The sequence below is a fragment of the Vigna umbellata genome, chromosome 2, assembly GCF_029865625.1.
Source record: "Vigna umbellata cultivar VRB3 chromosome 2, Vumbellata_1.0, whole genome shotgun sequence".
NCBI lineage: Eukaryota > Viridiplantae > Streptophyta > Magnoliopsida > Fabales > Fabaceae > Vigna > Vigna umbellata.
Genome location: NC_142166.1, coordinates 38,850,916 through 38,873,285, shown reverse-complemented (window position 1 = coordinate 38,873,285; position 22,370 = coordinate 38,850,916). Strand labels below are relative to the sequence as shown.

General features: G+C 33.8%; 2 protein-coding genes and 2 pseudogenes across 4 annotated transcripts; 2 read left to right on the top strand and 2 right to left on the bottom strand.

Moving 5' to 3' along the window:
* The first annotated feature begins 1,672 nt into the window (after window positions 1–1,672).
* LOC124831383 (putative transcription elongation factor SPT5 homolog 1) lies at window positions 1,673–6,506 on the top strand (annotated as a pseudogene). The gene is made up of 18 exons (XR_015784306.1): window positions 1,673–2,037; window positions 2,687–2,925; window positions 3,013–3,159; window positions 3,248–3,406; window positions 3,482–3,565; window positions 3,683–3,753; window positions 3,845–4,193; window positions 4,272–4,427; window positions 4,514–4,611; window positions 4,704–4,752; window positions 4,832–4,984; window positions 5,067–5,210; window positions 5,306–5,396; window positions 5,504–5,662; window positions 5,738–5,783; window positions 5,867–5,961; window positions 6,080–6,158; window positions 6,455–6,506. The product of XR_015784306.1 is annotated as a putative transcription elongation factor SPT5 homolog 1 (transcript).
* A 96-nt stretch (window positions 6,507–6,602) lies between these two features.
* On the top strand, window positions 6,603–7,586 carry LOC124843490 (alcohol dehydrogenase 1-like; annotated as a pseudogene). Its single transcript, XR_015784307.1, has 4 exons — window positions 6,603–6,729; window positions 6,831–6,926; window positions 7,013–7,174; window positions 7,279–7,586. The product of XR_015784307.1 is annotated as an alcohol dehydrogenase 1-like (transcript).
* An 860-nt stretch (window positions 7,587–8,446) lies between these two features.
* Window positions 8,447–15,828, bottom strand: LOC124840743 (protein trichome berefringence-like 7). Its single transcript, XM_047316857.2, has 3 exons — window positions 14,499–15,828; window positions 13,082–13,240; window positions 8,447–8,926 (listed from the first exon to the last, which is right to left on the bottom strand). The coding sequence occupies exons 1-3, from the start codon at window positions 15,509–15,511 to the stop codon at window positions 8,635–8,637; spliced, it is 1,464 nt and encodes a 487-aa protein (XP_047172813.2). The 5' UTR covers window positions 15,512–15,828; the 3' UTR covers window positions 8,447–8,634.
* Window positions 15,829–18,471: 2,643 nt separating this feature from the next.
* Window positions 18,472–21,846, bottom strand: LOC124840745 (serine carboxypeptidase-like 42). The gene is made up of 10 exons (XM_047316859.2): window positions 21,557–21,846; window positions 20,964–21,071; window positions 20,761–20,853; window positions 20,524–20,616; window positions 20,126–20,211; window positions 19,741–20,019; window positions 19,521–19,654; window positions 19,236–19,328; window positions 19,029–19,146; window positions 18,472–18,937 (listed from the first exon to the last, which is right to left on the bottom strand). The coding sequence occupies exons 1-10, from the start codon at window positions 21,825–21,827 to the stop codon at window positions 18,770–18,772; spliced, it is 1,443 nt and encodes a 480-aa protein (XP_047172815.1). The 5' UTR covers window positions 21,828–21,846; the 3' UTR covers window positions 18,472–18,769.
* Window positions 21,847–22,370: the final 524 nt, after the last annotated feature.

The following is a 22,370-nucleotide window of genomic DNA, read 5'->3' as shown; positions in this document are numbered from 1 at the left end:
TCCTAATATTAAGGATTTCACACTTAATTTTATTTTCATTGTACTATTTTAAACCTAACCATAATTATATATTTTAAGAAAATATATACAATTATTATTATATAATCTTTTAGATTAACATTTATTTTTTTAAGCAACACTTTGTATCCAAAATCATGGAAAAAGTTAGAAAGAAAAAGAATATAATAAAATCCATGATTTTTTAACTTTTTTTTTCACGATTCTTCTTTCCTAACAAAATGAAATATTAAAAATGAGTTATTGATATTCCCTTTTCTATTATTTCATTTCTATTCTATTATTTCATTTGTAATTAACAAATAGGATAAATAAATTTTTTATCTTTGTCAATTTCTCAACGGTTATATATATATATTAATTAGTGAAAAGATATTTCTCTTAAAATAATAAAAAGTAAAAAAAATAAAATTTTAGTAATTATTAAAAAACATATTATAAAATTTATATATATTAAAAAAATATAAAATAAACATTTTAAAAATTTTATTTCAAAAAATATTAGGGATAATTAATTGAATTAAAAAGTAATTATAAATTAAATATCTTTAAGAATGATATCATAGATAAGTTTTTTTATTAGAGATTGTATTAAATTCAAAAACTAGTTGTAGAGTTTGAAAGATTAAATAATTAATAAAGTAGTTTATATCAATAAATTCATAATAAAATGTGTACATGTTATTAACTGTATATTTAGCATTTGAGATACTGTATATGTTACGAAGAATTCTTTCTTTGTATATGACTTTAGATAATAAAAATATATAGTAATATTAACACATTAGATATTTTAATATACTAATATATTAAAAAAATTATATGACACCTGAAAAAAATGAAAATTAATTATTATTTCTTGTCCTTTCTTTTAATTACAATGTTTTTGTCCCAAAATATATGAAGACAAATATGCAGAAAAGCAGATAATATAGGAAGTCTAGAAGAACAGAGGGCTGAGAAAATAAGAGTGCAAAATTTAGGCTATGTTTGTTTGAGCTTATTACACTATGCATGTTGATTGAGGAAAAGGAATTTAAGAGTGATTTTATGTTTGTATGAAGTGAAAAGCACGGAAAGATTTGCAAGATTATTATCTACTTTTATATCTATATATTAAAAAAGATTTGAAAGAATTTAAACCTTTTTACTATATTATCATATATTATCATGCACTTTTTAAATAATTTATTGACAATTTTTTTTCTTTGTTTAATAAAATAATAATAATATTAATAGTAATAAATAAAGAATAAAATATATTTTTTAAAATTAAGTCATAAATAAAATTATATTTTAAAAAAATTATTTTATTTTATTAAATTACAATTCTTTTACATTTTTTAAATTATAACATTAATATCTGAGACATTGCTTTCTAAAATATAATTTTAATAATTTTATATTTTAAAATATAATTTTAATAATTATTTTTATTTTTTTTCTTTTTATAAATATTTTTATATTTAATATAACATTAATAATAATTATTTTATATTATGGAATTTGATAATCTTTAATTTATATGTTAGTTAAAGAACTTTTTATCTGTTATATAGATTTGATAATAAATCCTAACTAATTTATACAAATTTTACTTTTAAATATAGTTGTCCGTACACTATTTTACACAAATTTTGCTTGTGAATCTTACCTCAAAATTCAGTACCAAAAAAATTAATTCACACTCAAAAATGAGTCACGGGCAAATGGACCTGAGTCACCGACAAATGGACCGCGACGACGAGGATGACTATTACATGGAAGACGAGCAGGTCGCGGACTTCGACGAGGAGGATGACGGCCGGGGAAGCGGTGGAGGCAGCAGGAAGCGCAGAAGATCTGGTTTCATTGATGAGGAGGTAGACGAGGATGATGAGGAGGTGGATGATGAGGAGGAGGATGACGAGGATTTTGATGCCCGAGGCGGTCACAGGCGGCAGTACAAGAAGGTTTCCGCTTCTAAATTTTTTGACGAGGAGGCCGTGGTGGATAGCGATGAGGAAGAGGGCGAAGACGGTGTGTGTTTTTTTTCTTTTTCCCCTGCAAACTTTTGTTTGTAATTTGGATGATTGGATATGAACTCGGGATGTACAAAATTAGGGTTGGAACTTTGGATTTATGGTTTCTTTATATGATTGTTTGTTGATTTTAAACTTGATTAGGCATATGTTATTCAATCCCTTCGATGGATAGTATGGATTGTCTGCTATTCAAAACAATGTTTTAAATCATATTTGACTGAGGACCAGGGAAAACTGGATATGGAAGGAGCTATTACAATAAATTGTGTTTAATTGAATGTACGGTGAATGGAAGGTTACTTTTGTTGAGGTGATTTTTTAATTGTTATGAGTATGAAATAATGTATTCTTGTAGTGGGTTTTTCCCCGGAGGAATTAGAAGATTAAGACTATTTTTTCACTTGAAGAAACTGAGAATCAATTTTGTTATTCATGGTTTTCCTTGTGATAGAACATCAAATTTGAACTGAAAACATTTACTGAAAGAAGATGAAATTATGTACTGCAGTGATGGTTTTCTGTGTGCATGTAGTATTTTATATCCTAAACATAACAGAACAGTAAATTTGCACTTTATATTCTATCTTTGTGTAAAATATATCTATTAGTTATGTAGACAAGTTAACAGCTGTTGAAATATTCAGACTTCATTGTTGATGGTGGAGCCGATCTACCAGAAGAAGATGATGGGAGAAGGATGCGGAATAGGCGAATGCTGCCACATCACCAAGAAGATCATGAAGATCTTGAAGCTGTGGCCAGAAGCATCCAGGAACGTTATGGAAGGCGCCTAAAGGATTATGATGAAGAAACAACAGATGTAGAACAACAAGCTCTTTTGCCGTCTGTGAGAGATCCGAAGCTTTGGATGGTGAAATGTGCAGTATGTCCATAACTTTTTTTTGTGCAAATGTCCCTTTCTCTTGCAACATTATTGGAGCATGTCATGTATTCTTTGTTTTCGCATTAGATTGGACGCGAAAGGGAAACAGCCGTTTGCCTCATGCAAAAGTACATAGATAGAGGATCTGAATTGCAAATAAGATCAGCTTTTGCTCTTGATCATCTCAAAAACTTTATATACGTGGAAGCAGATAAAGAAGCCCATGTCAGAGAGGTAATGTCATGCAAAACGTCTGGTTCATAAATAGCCATGTCTGTATAGATTAAATTGTGTTTTGTAATTATTATGTATATGCTTCCAGGCTTGCAAAGGTCTACTCAATATATTTGGCCAAAAAATAACTCTTGTCCCAATCAGAGAAATGACTGATGTTCTGTCAGTTGAAAGCAAAGCAATTGATCTTGCTAGAGATACTTGGGTTAGAATGAAGATCGGGACATATAAAGGGGACCTTGCCAAAGTATGTATCACATTTTAGAAAATTCATGATACCCTTCATTTTGTTTTCTGTATTAACATCAAATGTCTTCTGTAGGTAGTGGATGTTGATAATGTGAGGCAGAGGGTTACTGTCAAATTAATTCCAAGGATAGACCTACAGGCTCTTGCAAATAAATTGGTAAGCGATGTCGTAGTTTTTTGTTAAATTAATGTATTCTATTTGTCCAGTGTTTAAATTCTTTGGAAGGAATAGCCTGCGTCTATTTTTTTTATACATATAACTCGTGTCATGCAGGAAGGTAGGGAGGTTGTGAAAAAGAAGGCTTTTGTTCCTCCTCCTCGATTTATGAATGTTGATGAAGCAAGGTATTACTGGTTCTCTCTATTCTGTGGCTGAAAGTCTTCTGTGGATTGGAAATTTGTTTTTGATCTGATTAAATTTGTTCTTTTTATTTAGGGAACTGCATATCCGTGTGGAGCATAGACGTGACCCATATGGTGAAAGTTTTGATGCAATTGGGGGCATGATGTTCAAAGATGGTTTCTTATACAAAGCTGTCTCAATAAAATCCATCCGTACTCAGAACATCAAACCTATTCTTGATGAGTTGGACAAATTTCGTAAAGAGAGTGGAGATGGTGATGTGTCTAGTCTTTCAACTTTGTTTGCGAACCGGAAGAAAGGACACTTTATGAAAGGTGACGCCATCATTGTTGTAAAGGGTGATTTAAAGAACCTTAAGGGAAAGGTGGAGAAGGTGGATGAAGATAACGTCCATATAAGACCAGAAATAAAGGAACTTCCCGTAAGTATGAATATCCTTGTATGGTGCCATTTTTGCATTTTAATGATTAATGATTAAATGGTCATCGTCATTTTTCAGAAAACTATTGCTATAAATGAAAAGGAACTTCGTAAATATTTTGAGCCTGGAAACCACGTTAAGGTTGTTTCTGGTGCTCAAGAAGGGGCTACTGGCATGGTTGTGAAGGTCGAGCAGCATGTCTTGATTTTAATATCTGATACCACAAAAGAGCATGTGAGTTTTGTGGTTTAAAGATTTGTTAATTTCTATTTTCTAATCATATTTACTGCATAAATGATATTAAAATATCCTCTCTTTAGATTCGCGTATTTGCAGATGATGTTGTAGTAAGTTCAGAAGTAACTACTGGAGTTACTAGAATTGGAGACTATGAACTCGGTGATCTTGTATTGCTTGAGTAAGCTTTGCTTGAGATTATTGCATATTCACTTAACCCTTGAGATATAGTTCAATGTTTTCTCATTTCTATTTTCTATTTAATATGTGCAGTAATATGAGCTTTGGTGTAATAATACGTGTAGAAAGTGAAGCATTTCAGGTGAGGGACTCAAGGATTTAAAATTTTTTTTATTAAAATTTTGAGTTTGTTATTATATTAATGTCTATTGCTATTTTAGGTTCTAAAGGGGATTCCTGACAGACACGAAGTTGTGCTGGTTAAATTAAGAGAGATCAAATGTAAGATAGATAAGAAAATAAGTGGGCAAGATAGGTATAAGAATACAGTTTCATCAAAGGATGTTGTCCGGATTGTTGATGGTTCCAGTAAAGTGAGATTCTGTCTTTTGGCTAGATTTACCTTTGAAAGATAATATTTTTATATTTATTTATTTGTTTGTTTTTTCTGGCTAGGGGAAACAAGGTCCTGTGGAACACATATATAGGGGAATATTGTTCATCTTTGATCGCCATCATCTTGAACAAGCAGGCTTTATATGTACTAAGGCCCAATCATGTGTGGTAGTGGGGGGTTCACGCTCCAGTGGTGACAGAAATGTAACCAATTTTCCTATTTTATTTTTTGTGAATGTTTTGCTATTGGTTTTAGCACTGTGATAATATTTTGCATAAAATTTCATTCCTTCCACTAGGGTGATGCCTACTCAAGATTTCCCACTCTTAGAAGCCCAAGTCGTATTCCACCATCCCCAAGGAGGTTTCCTCGTGGAGGGCCAATGGATTGTATGTCTCTTTTTATTCTTCATGTTTTATGTGGAACCAGTCTATGAATTTGTTGTACATCTCCTTAAGTAACTTGATTGATGTTAATTTATTTGGATGTGATATAGCTGGAGGGAGACATAGGGGTGGGAGGGGGCATGACGGTTTGGTAGGTACAACTGTTAAAGTGCGTCAGGGTCCATATAAAGGTTATCGTGGTCGTGTTATAGATGATAAAGGCACTTCAGTTCGTGTTGAGCTTGAATCTCAAATGAAGGTTGCAACAGGTACGTCTTTGTGAAGAAAAACCTGTAGTGTATGTATTTTGGTATTTTCATGGTTGCTTACTTGGTGATTTGCAGTTGACCGCAACCATATATCTGACCATGTGGCTATAACTCCATATCGGTGAGTTTTATGTAAATGTAATTTAAGATTCCAAGTATGCAATGGAAGATGTTCAATCCTCTAACTCTTTTGTGTTCTTCCAGTGATACATCTCTCTATGGAATGGGAAGTGAAACCCCAATGCATCCTTGTCGGACTCCCCTACATCCATATATGACTCCAATGAGAGATCCTGGAGGTTTGTTTGATTTTATTGTAATAAGTTTTCATTTAATCATCTGGTAGGATTAACACTCTAACTTCTTTTTTGACCGATGGTTATGTTCGGTTATTGATAAATGTACTGCTATTTATAGCAACACCTATTCATGATGGAATGAGGACACCTATGGGTGACCGAGCATGGAATCCATATACTCCAATGAGTCCTCCAAGGTTTGTCCAATTAACATGGTTCCTTGTTGAGTTTTATATACTGTTTTCTGATTTTTGTTTCACATAATTTTTGCTTTATTAAAAAGATTTCTTTCTTCCAATTTGTATACCGTAAAAACGATGTCTTAGTTAATGAATTTCCACGTGGACATTAATGTTCCAAATAGAAACAACTAGAACTAGAGGGTTATAAGGAATTTGTTAGTTAGAAACATTGTTGTCTCCATAGAGTCTCCGGCACTATTTAGTTAGTATATATATGATGTATGAATTCTGATGGTGAAATATAAAATTAGGTACAACTGGGAAGATGGAAATCCAGGCTCTTGGGGAAGTCCACAGTATCAGGTTAGGAGATTTAGCAAACTTCAGATACTATACGCAACTTCATATTAGGAACTGTGTTTATTTTCTTTTCCCTTTTTGATCTTTTCAACCTAGAAGCCCTCCATCACGACCATATGAAGCCCCGACTCCTGGTGCTTGTTGGGCTAGCACACCCGGTGGAAATTATAGTGAAGCTGAAAAGTTCAGCCTACGGTAGCACTACTTCCTGTCCTTTCAAAAAATAGTATGTGCATTCTTGTCTCTTAAAGATGTTTTTTTTTTTTCTTTTTCAAAATTGTTTTTTATTTTTTTGATGTTGATTGAGATGTGAATGTTGGCTTCCAGGTAATTGCTGAAATGACAAATGGGGGAGTGGATCGTGCTGTTGAATGTACTGGCAGCATCCAGGCCATGGTGAGAGCATTCGAATGTGTTCACGATGTACATAAATCATGCCTTGCATGCTCTATTTAGTGCTAAGAAATTTATGTGAAGCTTCTAAGGCTGATCCTTAATTATTTCTTCAGGGTTGGGGTGTTGCTGTACTTGTTGGAGTGCAAAACAAAGATGATGCATTCAAAACTCATCCAGTGAATTTTTTGAACGAGAGGACTCTTAAGGTTACCTTTTATGGTAACTACAAACCTCGCACTGATCTTCCTTCAGTTGTGGAGAAATACATGAATGGGGTAAGTTTACATATACACACACGCGTGTATATATATTGATTTCTGAGGTATATAAGGATCATTCAAATTGATGTCTTATCTGATAATATGGTCTTTATCTCCAGGAATTGGAACTGGAGAAATTCATCACTCACACCGTTCCATTCTCAGAAATTAACAAAGCTTTTGATTACATGCTGAAAGGAGAGTCCATCAGATGCCTACTGTAAAATAAAGGATGACATAGTTCCTGTGGAGGGACTTTGTTCTCTTTCTGGTTATCAAAAGAAGAAAATAAAGATTATGTATAATTAATCCCTTTTTGGATTATTGAATCTGTGAGAATTTGTATATGTTTGATTGTATAAGAACGATAGGAGGCTTTGATGCTGTTATTGTCTATTTTATGATAAATAAAATGCCGTTTTGTGGATGAGTTGTTCTTAGAAATAACTTTCAACTATGATATATTTCAAAAATAAATTACTTCGAGCTGTGCATTTTGATTACTTTGTATCTTCTGGAGCTTGATTGAGTTCTATGGAGAGTATTGCACTGCATTTTGTTTCTGCCTTCTAAAATGTGAATCCAGATGTTTTAATTGTATGTCAGGTGTAATTGTATTCTTCGACAATTGTCTTAATAAACAAAAAATATTGAACAAATTTTGATTTAAAAATAAGAATACATCCTTCGGAAATAAAAAGATAAAATAAGTAAAAGTCTTTTATAATATTATTATTTATTTCTTTACGATGTAGAATAATTGATATACCAAGGAACTACACGCTTATTTTATTTTCATGATATTAATTAATAATTATATAAAATTAATCCAATAACAATATTAAGTTTTCCATTTCAATTTGGATAAACCTTACATTAATTTATAATCATTATTAGAGAAAAATAATTAAATAAAAGTATTATTTTCATAAAAAAAAAACTAGCGTCATTTATATTTGTAAAATTTTATTTTTCGTGCACTGTGTTTAATTTTGACATGTTCTCAACATAGTTTTGCATTGAGTTTTCTCAGCGAGCTTTACATTGTCAAATAATTAAAATAGTTTTAAATGTGATTTTAAAAATAATTAGTAAAAAGTTAATAGTCATCTAATAATATGTGACAAATTAATGACTATGTAAAACAAATCTAATCAAAATTATAATTACAACCGTTTTGATGTTCACAATTTCTTTTACACTTTTATTTAATAACTTATTATAACCGTTATTTTATTATGAAAAGTTTTTATTTATTGACTTACATAAATGTCAAACACATAGATGTTGTTATAGAAAAGACAGATGTTATTATTCCACTAATAACAGTAATATCAATACTTTTAATAGTGAAATGGTATTCATTTACTTACAAGTTTAGTCCCCGAAAAAAGGTTGGTGTTGAGTTGAATTACGTACTAAGCTATATATGGCTTTAGATGATAAAAAGCCTACCATGTAAGGTCTCTCTCATGTTAATTTGCTTCTTCTTTTGGTAGCAAATATGAGAGGAGAATTTCGTTCCACATATCAGGAACACCAGGTAAGCACCAATGGCTACAATCGGGCACAGCTGGCTTGTCACTCCAAGTCCCCACGTGTCCATCACTTCTATATGCAGTCATTGGTGTAACATGCAAAACTGTCACGGGAGTACTCATATTTTTCACAACTTCGCTGATCATATCTGAAATTGGACTTCTCTCCTTGCCATTAGTTCTCTTCCAAGGCTTTTGAGTCACTTTGCAAGAATTATGGTTCTGTCCACTGCCACAAAAACCAAAAAGCATCTTAATGATTAATACTTGAAAACCTGTGTTGCCAAAAGCTTTAAAGAATGGTAAATGTTATTTTTGGTTCATAGATAGCTCTTCATTGTCTGAGGTTGCTGAAGAAATGAAGTTATATGGTACAGAAATTGTCAAGAAAGGGTTTAAAGAAACTACAAAAGGTGACACGGAAGAAGTCAAGAAGGCTTACAAAGAAAACAAGAGACTGGATTGTAAGGCACGGATGCTTCTACACCAGTGTATTTCTGCAACGATATTTCAAAAGGTGTCTAAAGCAGTAACAGCCAAAGAAACCTGGGACATATTACAAGATGGATATGGAAACTCAGGGAGAGTAAAGAAGGTAAAACTTCAATCACTGCAGAGACAATATGAACTCTTGAGTATGGGAGAACAAGAAACCATCGAAGATTATATCAGCAGAATACAGGTAGTAGTTAATGCAATGAGAGCGTGTGATAAAGTAGTAAAAGATAAGAAGATAGTTGAAAAGATATTGAGAACGTTAACGCCTCAGTACGATCATATTGTCGTAGCCATCGAAGAAAGCAAAGATCTGGAGCAAATGAAAGTAGAAGAGCTCCAAAACTCTCTTGAAGCACACGAACAACGATTGATAGAAAGAAGAACATCAGAACAGAATGCAACGCAAAACACAAATCAAGCGCTTCAAGCTAGAAGTAATCAAAATTACAAGAACCGTGGAACTGGCAGAGGAAGAGGAAGATCACGTGGTGGACGTGGAGGCCGAAATGGAGGAAGATTCATGAATACCTTTGAGCAATCCAAAGATGATAACAGCAATGAATACAGAGATGGAAATAAAGCTAGAGGAAGGTTCAGAGGAAGAGGAGGCAGAAAAGGTGTTGACAAACGAAATGTGCAATGCTTTACGTGCAGTAAATATGGTCATTACTCATCTGAGTGTTGGCACAATGAAAACAACAAGAAAGAAAAGAGCAATGAAGCAAATCTTGTAAAAGAAGAAGAACTGGAAACAGACTCAGATCACGTTTTGTTGATGAGTATTGGTGCACATGATAGAAAATATGAGATGTGGAAAACAGACAAAAGTGCAAAGGAGACCGACCAAACAGAGTACGTGTCACTCACTGGGAAAACAAACCATGCAGAGGAAGAAACCTTGTGGTATTTGGATACGGGCTGCTCCAATCACATGACAGGTAATAGAAAATGGTTACTTGATCTGGACACAAGTGTCAAGAGCACAGTAAGATTTGCAGATAATAGCACAATTAAAGCTGAAGGCACAGGTAAAGTGTTAATCACTCGCAAAGATGGAAGATCTGTATTCATGCACAACGTTCTATATGTACCAGCGATGAAGAGCAATCTCCTCAGTCTCGGCCAACTTCTTGAAAAGGGTTATACCATGAAAATGCAACAGAAACACATTGAGGTATTCGATGAAAGACAGAGGATGGTTCTCAAGGCTCCCCTTGCGCGAAATCGAACATTCAGAGTAAATCTGAATGCAACAGAGATACAATGTTTGACTGCAACAAGTGACAAGAAAGAAAATGAATGGTTGTGGCACTTTCGATATGGGCATCTCAATTTTAGAAGTCTATGTCAACTGAGAGATAAAGATCTTGTGAGAGGCATCCCTACATTTGGTATACCAAACAAAGTATGTGAAGGTTGTGTTACTGGAAAACAAATAAGAAAATCGTTCAAGAGTTACGCACCCAAGAGAGCAAAACAGCTGTTGAGTGTGGTACATGCAGATGTATGTGGCCCTTTTGACGTACCATCTCTAGGAGGTAACAAGTATTTCTTACTCTTTGTAGACGAATTTTCCAGAAAAATTTGGATATACTTGCTAAGAGAAAAGAAAGAAACTTACACACACTTTGTTAAATTTTGTTCCATGGCTGAGAGACAATCGGGTCAGCAAGTTAGAATCCTCAGAACTGATGGTGGAGGCGAGTTCAACTCTGGAGAAATGAACAAGTTTTGCAATGACAAAGGAATTGTACATGAGGTTACAGCACCTTACACACCTCAGCACAACGGATTAGCAGAAAGAAGAAACCGCATGCTCTTGGACATGACCAGATGTATGATCAAAGGGAAAAATCTACCAAACTACCTATGGGGAGAAGCTGTCTCGACTGCTACCTACCTGCTGAATAGGAGTCCCACCAAGGCACTACCAACATGCACACCAGAAGAGGCCTGGTCAGGGAGGAAACCTGATGTGAAACACCTGAAAATTTTTGGTTCAGTTTGCTATAAACACATCCCAGAAGAGAAAGAAAGAAGCTGGACGACAGAAGTGAAGCCTTTATCCTCGTTGGATATCATCCAACTGGAGCATACAGGTTATATGATCCAGTAAAGAAACAAATCGCAATTAGCAGGGATGTGATAGTAGATGAGTTAGCTGTGCCAAGATGGTATGATGCAAGGAATAATCATATGGAACAATCTAGTGCTGAGATGACTACCTGGCTCGAGGAAGATAGAACCAAGGAGATCAAACAGCCAGATACTAATGAAACTGCTGAGATCAGAAGATCACAGAGAACGCGATTCCCCTCCACAAGACTCGCAGATCATGAACTGTTTAATGACAGTGATGTTACAGATACAGGTGATTTAGTCCATTGTTCTTTATTGGCAGGTGCAGAAACACTCACATGGGAACAAGCCATTGAGATTAAACAATGGAGGGAAGCTATGTTGGAAGAATTATCAGCTATTGAGAAAAACAGAACGTGGGAGTTGGTTGAATTGCCTGAACACAAGAGAGCCATAGAGGTAAAATGGGTGTTTAAAACTAAATACAAACCGGATGGAAGTATTGCAAAGTTAAAAGCTAGGTTGGTTGCAAAAGGTTTCCTGCAGAAACCTGGGATAGATTTCACTGATGTCTATGCCCCTGTTGCAAGATTAGAAACTGTGAGGCTCATTGTTGCAATAGCCAACTTCAATGGTTGGACCATTCACCAAATGGATGTCAAATCTGCTTTCCTGAATGGCCCTCTCGAAGAAGAAGTGTACGTAAATCAACCACCTGGCTTTGTCAAAAGGGAACAAGAGCTGAAAGTGTACAGACTGAACAAAGCACTATATGGTCTTCGCCAAGCACCACGAGCTTGGAACAAACACATTGATGCGCTGCTTATCAGGTATGGCTTTAAAAAATGTACTGTTGAATATGGAATTTACATAAAATTTGTTGAGCAGCTAGGTACCCTCGTAGTGTGCTTGTACGTGGACGACTTGTTGGTTACAGGAAACTCCACACAGGAGATTGAAGAATTCAAAGCAAAAATGAAGACTGAATTCGAAATGACAGATCTTGGCACCTTAGGCTACTTCCTCGGACTGGAATTCATGCAAACAAGAGATGGAATGTTCATGCATCAACAGAAGTACATTTTAGAGACCCTGGAAAGATTTAACTTGAAGAACTGTAACTGCACATCCATCCCTGTCATGGTAAATTTGAAACTCTCTGGTCAACAAGAAGAAGCCAAAGTTGATGCAACATTGTTCAAGCAAATAGTAGGAACCCTCCGGTACATATGCAACAGCAGACCAGATATCAGTTTCGGAGTCGGACTCCTCAGCAGATACATGCACGATCCTAGACACTCTCATCTCACGGCTGCCAAGCACATTCTACGTTATTTGAAAGGAACAACAGATTATGGTCTCTATTTTTCCAGGAAAGTTGACTGCACGAATGATATTTTAGAAGCATGGTGTGATGCAGACTGGAGTGGCGATCAAGTGGATAGAAAGAGCACTTTTGGGTATGTGTTTAAACTAATGGGAGCTTCCATATCATGGTGTTCAAAGAAACAGAACGTTGTAGCGCTATCATCCTGTGAAGCAGAATACATATCTGCGGCTGAAACTGCTTACCAGTGTGCATGGTTGGAAGCCATTCTACAAGAGTTAAGAATTGAGCACCGCAAACCAACACGCTTAATGATAGACAACAAATCTGCTATCAACTTATCTAAGAATCCAATCTCACACGGTAGAAGCAAGCACATAGAGACCAAGTTTCATTATCTCAGAGATCAAGTCAGTAAAGGAAAACTGGAATTGGTATATTGCAGCACTGACGAACAAACAGCAGATATCTTCAACCCACCTCCAATGAGATGATTCAAAGGTGCGGAAGAAAACCCTTGTCCTGTTTGTATTAATTGCATTCTCCACCCAAGATGCCCAGGAGAGCAAAGCTGTTTTGAAAGCAGAATTAATTGACATTCCAAGCTTCAGCGAGTTATCAACCTGAAAATACCACCCCCTGTCTGAAGATCATGTTAGCACCAAATGGTTGATAACAGAAGGTCTTCATAAAAAAAATTAGTCCCAGTCATGTATGAACAGATAGACTGTAGAACCGCATAATCAAAGGATGGGTTTGATTTCTATGCATATTCTGATTGGCAACAAGTTCTATAGTTTAAGTCAAAACCAGTTTTACAGATACAGCTGATCAATGACCAATTTGTTCGTCAGAGATCATCATACCAATACAGATTAGCCTAATTATAGTTTTGAAGCCTCATAAGAGAGTTGGTGATCAGACATGATTTCATTGTCAGCTTTGATGGTATAGATGCATCTCATCAGAAGAATTATGAACACCAAAATCACCGCAACCTTGCCAAAATCATTATTTGGTATCTTACAAAACCTGACTTTTTACTTTTCTTTAGAGAAACTGGCTTATACAAGTAATACCATTAATTAAAATTTTCCAAACATGACCAGAAGTATTCTAGAAACAGACAAAATGTGATTAACTTGAAGATCTTTCTAGTAATACTCACGAGTCATGACAAACATTCAGAAAGGTAAAATTCACGGCAGCAAGTGTCCAAAATTACCATATGGATGAGGTTACCATTTAAAGAAAAGCTCTTGCGCGTTGAATATCTTTTGAACACCCAACAGTGAAATTCCGGCACATCTATGTTCTGGACTAAAAACTGCAGAGGATCCCCACCCTTATTTCTTTATGGAAAATTTTACATCTGTCAGTTGTTCTATACCTTTCTAACACCTAAAAATAAAAAATTAATATTTCTACATTTTTAATTCATTCATCCTAAATTATTTCATATTTTAAAACAAAAAATGCTATTTTATTGGTGTTAGATAGCTGTATAGTAGAAAATGGAGTGTGTGAATCATCAATCTTTATTTATTTATTATCTTTATTTATTTATTTATTGGTTTTATGTTAAGATATTAAAATAAATATTTTGACAGATTTTCAGCCTTAGATTATGACACCAGTAGGTGCAGTAAAAAATACAGCGGCAGCTGATCCATTTCTCTATCGTTTGTAATTCTTATCTATGGTGAAGGTATGATTTCTAAACTTCCAGTAAAACATGCATTCTATGGAAACAAAGAACAAAACAAAGTCAAAAAAGTGTCATCATAAAGAATTCTGAGGATTTAAAATGTATTTCTACTGTCTAAACAAAAATGTATTTCTACTATCTAAACAAAAATGCAAATCATATAACTCTTTGGAGAATGAAGTCACTCACATGTCAAAAAGTTTAGTCCGCGTCCACCAGTGACCTGAATTGAATATAAGAAAGTCAGAATCAATCCACTCGTTGCTAATATCATCAATCTTATCCAATCTGAGCGTAGTCTTCACCCTCTGAGGAGCATGTCTAGGCACAGAACCAGGCTTCACCAGGAATACCGATCGATAAAAATCAACTCTAACATCAAAAGTACTAAACCTTACACCTAAAAACCTTATCTGTTTTGTGATCTTGTTGCCTTTGATTTCGTATACGCTCTTCTTATTCTCAACTCCTGTCATTAGCAAACATATCATGGACTCCCATTGCGTCCTACTCAACGAATCACCAACAAAAACCACCCTTTTCCCACGAAGTTGTTCTAGTATTCGACGGGCATCAAACTTTGAAATCTCACAGTTCTTAGGCTTCCACCTCCATTTTGTGTAACCTCTATCTTTTCTCCCATTGGCAAGGCAATTAAAACCCCTTTCTGCAAAGGGGCATTGAGAAGCATCATACAAAGGGTAGCTATCATCCCTTACCCAACTTCCTTCAAACACATTGCATGTGTCCATTGAAACATTGGATTTTAAAATCTCATCATAACTCTGAGCAAAAGGGTGGGAGCTGTTGGGAATATAATGACTCTGGAAAGATGAGTGAGAACTGTTGGGAATATCATGACTCTGGAAAGATGAGTGAGAACTGTTGGGAATATCATGACTCTGAACAGGGGAGACAGAACCGTTGGAAGTCTCATAACTCTTAATCACTGTGGGAGGAGTGGGAAATGCAAATAAATAAACCCAGGAAATGACCAAGAGGAAGAATAAGAAAGAACCAACTGTGACCAACCCATTGGACGAAACAAAGATCCAGGCACTGCAATCACCTTTCACAACTTTGTGACCATAACCAAAAGCTCTTGAGAGTAAAGTCCTAAACTTTGCAAATGAAACCCAAAAACTAACAAAGCCTAGCAACTGCATAATTTGCATAACCCACCAACTATTCCATATATCCATTGTAAAAGTACTCAGAAAAAAAAGAAAAAAAAAACGCAATCAGGCTGTACAGTTAATCACCACTCACGTTCCAACTTATAGGTAGTGCTCTAAGAAAGAAACGTGAAAAAAAGGACGCTACTTTCAATGTCTAAATTTAGGGAACCATTTTACTTAACACAAACAGAACACTCATAATTATTATAACCCAAATCCAAGACGAGAAAATAACAAGTTTGGAGACATTGCAGAGTAACGAGAGAGAAAACAGAAATGTAAGATAGAGTCTGTGGAAGTGAGGGGTGGGGGTTTTAATGCACAAGGTAGAGGTTGTGGTTGAAGAAGTTGGTGGAGGTTATATTTGCAGCATGGAAAATAAAGGTAGAAATATAGTTGGTGGAGTTAGGGGCAGTTTGGTCATTGGGAACATATTCTGAATGGAATAGCTTGGTTGGTTTGGCTACTGTAAAAAGAAGAACTTGAAATAAACATAGAATTAACATAATAAAATCTGTCGGTGCATATCAGGAAACGAACCAATTTACTGAAACAACCTCTTACCCTTTTGTGTTATTTTTCGTCCACTAACTTATTGAGGTAAATAAATAAATAAATATTTATGGTAGCAGTTTAGTGGATGAGAAAGCTTGGCCCAATTCTGGAAATAAATAATAAAGTTAACTAACGAAAACTCTTTGAGGAATTTTATCGTCTTATTTTACTTTTATATCCCTTTGTTGAATAATTTCCCTTGGATCATGATAAGTAAGTTTGAACAACAATAATAAGCTGGCTTGTGACAAACTCAATTCCTTTGTGTGAACATTGGGACCTTGTTGACAAATTTCGCGTCTTTAGTGAGATGATTCGGTTTGACTGAGATGGCAAATACAGACGCAAGAAGTGAAAACAGCTAATTAACAAAATAGGTTTGGTCGCGTGTTGTTTGATCTCGTTACGACAATTCTTAATTTATATGGAAATCTTAACGTAAGGAAGTCTCTTATAAACTAATTATTTCGTACCATAAATGGGTTATTGAAATGGTTGTATTCTTTTGTTTTGGTAAATAGAATAATTAAGTGAAAGTAATATTAGGTTTGAAAGCAGTAGTTGCAACTATACGATGTTATGTTTGAACACCCAAAGCAAACAATGTGTTGTCCAAGTGTAATAGCTTCCACGTGATGTGTCAACCAATAATGAGATGGACGAGCACAACCTCAGAAGACATCTTCCAACGTTTCGGCCAACAGAAGTGGGCAGGAAGGGTTAATGAGAAAGCTACGTCGCACCAGGTTGGTGCGCCATAACACAAACATAGCTTCTAAGTCAGATCTTATAGTACAACCAATTTTTAATGAATAAATTTAGGGTCAGATAAGTCTAAATATGTTTAATTTAAACAAGCTTAAATAAATTTAGGGCCAGATCTTAAAGTAATTTATAAATTTAAATATTTTTAATTCAGTTTTTATCAAAATATTTGTTTTATTAAATATTTATGTGTTAACTTTTATTCAAGTATCTTTTCATTTGTTAGTGGATTATTTCTGTTTTCTAGTCTTTAATTCATTAGTAAATCCATTTTTTTTTAATTTGGTAGTCAACTCGTTCTTTTACTTTTTAAAAATAAGTTGACCAGTAAGTTAGAGAAGATTGAAAAGATAAAGAATAATTAATCAACGAAATGTAGATAAAAAAATGATAATAACATTAACCATTAAATAAAATCTAATAATAAATACTTAGGTAAACATGGAAAAATATATTTTAATCACTCAATAAAACAATTTTTTAATAATGATTCAATAGAAAAATATGATACTTAATAATTTAAATATGTTTTTTATTTTTAAACTATTATAAAAAATTATATTTCATCTCTAAACTAAATTATAAAATAGTTAATTCATGTAAAATATTTTTATAAATATTTTATTAAATGACGTAAAAAACAATATATTTTATAATTTAGTTTAGAGAATTTTTTATAACAATTTAAAAAAATATATTTAATCCATAATAAAACTATATATATATATATATATATGTGTGTGTGTGTGAGTATTACTATAAGTTTTAAATTATAATTTAATTGGGCTTAGTCATTTTCTAATCCACCTCTTCGATATATGTTAAGAAGTGAAGTAAACTCTACAAAATCGATTTGTAATATGAGGTTTGCATCTATTTATATACTTTAAATTGATCTGCTTCCAACAATTCTTTTAATATATCTTTTACTTATTTCAAAATATATATTATAAATATATCCTAACTTAACTTTAATATACTTTAATATATTTTTCATTAAGAAGAATAATCAGTATAATAAATATAGATATATTCAATTTATAATAAAATAAAAAAGTAAAATATTATATATATATTCTTAGTATACAAACATAAATTTAGTTAATTTTTTTTAACTCCCTTAATGTTTAATTAACCTCCTTTACAATTTACTACATAAATTTTAATATATGAATTCTTCAACATTAATTATATATTAATGATACTTTTTTTCTTTAATAAACATGTGATACAAATAAGATCAAACAATCATTAACCAACCTTAAACAAAAATTGTTATGATAAGATATACATTTCTTTTCTTATTGTATTAGAACAAAAAAAGACAATATTACAGTGATGAAAATGTTTACTATTCCTTTTATTGTAGATTTAATTATATATAACATTGAAATTAATACATTATTGACGTTTATTAGAATATAATTTTTCATTTAATCAAGAGGTCCAAGTTTTAAATCCGATTAAGTGATACTTTCTGGTAACATATACATATTTTAGCATTGCCAGTTCTACTGTGACAATTTAAATATTTCAGAAATAAAATCAGCCAAACTGGACATGAACTGGAAAAGTTTGTGTGGAAAGAAAGCAATCGTAGTATATGGTTTCAATGTAACAACGGCTTTTGTGCTCTTCATCAATTACAACTTAGAATCACTGCATCACATGGTGGAACACAGATAATAACCATTATAAATTAGCCTACCAGGAACCAAGTTCTGATTTAGGAATAAAGGGCGTATGAGGTTGGAAGTAAGGAATGAAGAAGAGGCAATGGTAGCTAGCAAGGGAATGAATAGACCAGAAGAATGGAATCTTTATTACTTTGGTTTTCTTCCCTCTTTTTTTCCATACAATTGATAAATAATGGCCTAAAAGACATTCACTACTTACTCTTGTAGGCTAAAAGTCTTAAAATCTAAGAATTAACTCGACACCAGATCCATTGAATGTTCATAATTAATCGTAAATTGAAGGGCTTGTAGTGTTTGGCAATCTCCTTCCATGCACAAAAGAACTAAAGAGATGGAGTGCTCTTGAAGGCTGTGCAAATGGTACCATGTGAGCAGCTCCTCTTACAGTTGCAAAAGTCAACAAATTTCCATACTCTGTTACCCAACCTCCAACCTATATTTATTTAACAAATCCCACCAAGTAAACATCAATTAGCATAGGGAACTATAACATACAAAAATTACATCATTTTTTTTCCATGTACCTGCCCTCGGTGGAACCATGCTCCATATGGGACTGTAATCTTGAACTTTAGCTCGTGAGCTAGTTCACGAATGAGTGTTCGAGAACCTAGTAACGGCACCACAGAATCTTGGTCTCCACTGTCATATTTTAACGTTAATAATTAGTGTACCACGCGCTTTACTAGCATTCATAATTAATGCTCCTTAATTAAAGGAAATTAATTTACCTGAAAACCCATACTGGAATATGGTTTTGAACTATCCTTTTGAGAACAGGGAGGATGTCTATATTAGGATCAGTCTCGCTATAATTCAAGACACTGCAATGAAGAAAATGCAGGATTATACATCAGTAACGAAAGTAGAAAGCAATGTGTTTATCATGGTTAAGTCTGTTTGGAGAATGTTACTGACAGATCATTGGATTAAAATTTAAAAAAAAGATATACATACACAGAAAGACCGTAATAATTTTTCCTGCAGTAATTAACAGCATGATATGAATGACTTACCCACTGCACATGGACCAGCGGTAGGGAAGATTAGTACGGTTTGCATGGAGAGCCTTCTGAACCTCTGGGAGATTGAAATAAAATGCTCTTTCGTAAGTCATGCATACATCTACACCTATGCTTATTTTAGTAGCCTGCATTACAGTAATCAAAATGTTTAGTCGATAATCTTAACTAACTAATCATCTTAAAGCATATAGTAATGAAAGACGCGTTGTACCATCTTTTTCAATTTCAGTTCTTGTTCAACTATGGATGGATAACAAACATCCAGAATCACATCATAGTAGTTTATGTAATCGCTAACAATCTCGTTTGCCTCATTTATTGCATTGTTGCATGATTTGGACACGTTGTGTGTATCAGCGAAGACATAGTCATCGAAATCGCAATCATTCGCAATGGCAAGGCCAACTTCATCGGAGATCAGTCCATGCGACCAGTAGTATTCGTATGTTGCTCGTGCATCACGATCAAGTTTCAGAAGTGGGTTTCCAATCTAAGAAACGAGGAAGGAGTGAAATAGCTTTCAAATTAGAACATCGGTAGCAGAAAAATAAATGAGTAAACTAATGCCAAAAGATTTTGCATCAAAGGGGTCTTACAGCTACTCCTTTAATATTGAATTTGAAACCATTTGAATGAGTATTGTGGTCCAAAAGAACATTGGCTAACTGTGGTATATAATGTCCTGCATAACATTTAAATGTCAGTAACAAACAAAACTATATACTTTTTTTTTGCAGGAGGGCAAAAGAACTTTTTCCAAAAGGAAACTAAAAAGGTAATCTGGTGCAATAATTTTATATCGTTAACCCTGTTAGGAATGATGACATTACGTTATCTGCATGTGCATAAATATTAGAATAAAAAGTTTAATCTTAAGAAAATCACGTCATCTGATGTACTATTATATAGAATATTTTGGAACTCGAGACCAACTTTGGGAGTTTCAATTCAATAAAATAATTATTAAATGGGATGAGATTATTATTGGTTGGACCTGCATAGCTTTCTCCGGTAAGAAACAGCTCCCTTGATCTGTAAGAAGGAAACTTCTCGTACCATTTCAGCAGGAAGAGAAGCGTATCATTGGCTGCCAAAATAGAAAAAATGTTAAAGCTCAACTCTAGTAAAACGAGTTTGAAATTATGCATACATAATCACATAGATTCATTCTCAGCCTTAAAAAGAGCTTAAACGAAGATTAAAAAATATATTAATTGGTGATTCTATTTACCTGTGGATGCATCGCCAGCGTTGTAATCTGAAGTTGTGTTTGAGTATGACCAACCAACTCCAGCTGGAGACTCCAAGAAAAGGAGGTTGGATGCTATGAAAAAGACATAATGTCAGAATCAGGAATCAATGTAAACCCCAATTATTCTCCAATATCGCAAGAAAACTTCATGTAAAAATTTGTGACATATATAATATGTATACCTCTATTCCAAGACATTGAATTTCTTCGAAGACCACGTCCATCACCTCTGGGATAAAAGGGACCCAATTCAGTAAAGGCACCTCCTCCAATGGAGGAACATCCTGGGCCTGAAAAAAAAATAGTACTTGCTCTGAGTTAAAGCAGTTTGACAGTTTTATAGTGTTTTGTAAAATATGTTAACCTTAATAGCCAGGGTATATTTGATTTATCTGTTGTAGTTTTTTCTCTCAAAATAAGAAAAACAAAACTGTTGTATCTTTTCAATAAATAATTCAAAATTTTGATCCAGAGGATCTGGCTATGGGGTCCTAGCAAACAGGATTTTCATTGAGTGAGACAAAGAACCTAAACTGGTAGGGACAAAGAAAGATAAATGGCAACCACCTATGGTTTACAAACAGGAACATGGAAAAACCTAGACAGAAACAAACTAGAGATGATAATGTAAAAGTGTGGAAAAAGATGAAATCGAAGAGTATGAAGGAAGGAAATTGTAGAAGAAAGTAAAGAATGAGTTAATTCCTTAAAGCATCCAAAAGTAGGAAAGGGGTGATGTGATGGAGCAATGAGAGGAAGGATAGGAAGTACCAACCTCCATTGAGCCAAAGAGTGAGGGGTTTCTTTTCATGGTCTTTCTCAGCCTCCACAAAATAGTAGAAGAGGCTTCTTCCATGTTTGACGTCTACATCCACATATCCTGCATATTGCTTGAATCCAACATTAGGTTGCCCAGGCAACTTCTCTATCAGATCCTCAGAAGGGTACCCTTCTACCCCAACACTGCCCAACAACACAATCAACACCCCAACTAACCAACTCCCTTTCATTGTAACAACTTCAATCCCCTCAAAACTCCTATCCATTTCCTCAGTAACCCTTCACTCTTATATAGCACTTAAATTTGTTTTAAATTACTATTTGCCCTATATAACAAACATTGTTTTCAACTTGGTCCCATCCTATCATATACAGTCAAAATTTGGAATCAAACTACAAATAAATAAAAACAAAAATGAAAAGTCATATAAAGAGACTAAAAGTGTTGTTTCTCTAGTTCGCATGTATGTTTGAATAAAAAATGAATAGGAATATGTTTGGTTTGGTGTTTTGTATTTTTTTATTATTATAATTTTACATTTGCAGGGTTTATGTTGGAATATATATAACGAGAACAAATTTGAAAACATCAGATATATTTAAGTAAAGATGAAAGTTAAAGAATTACCAGGAATATATATTTTTTAAACAAGATACTTTCTTCCCTCTAAAATAGGCAATTGGTTTCTTTAATAGAACAGAATGAATAGAAATTGATTACGGATCTGTTATGGAAGCATGCACGTGAATCCCGGATTTCCTTTAACAAAAAGGTGAATTTCCACTTAAAGATCTGAATTGCATAGAGA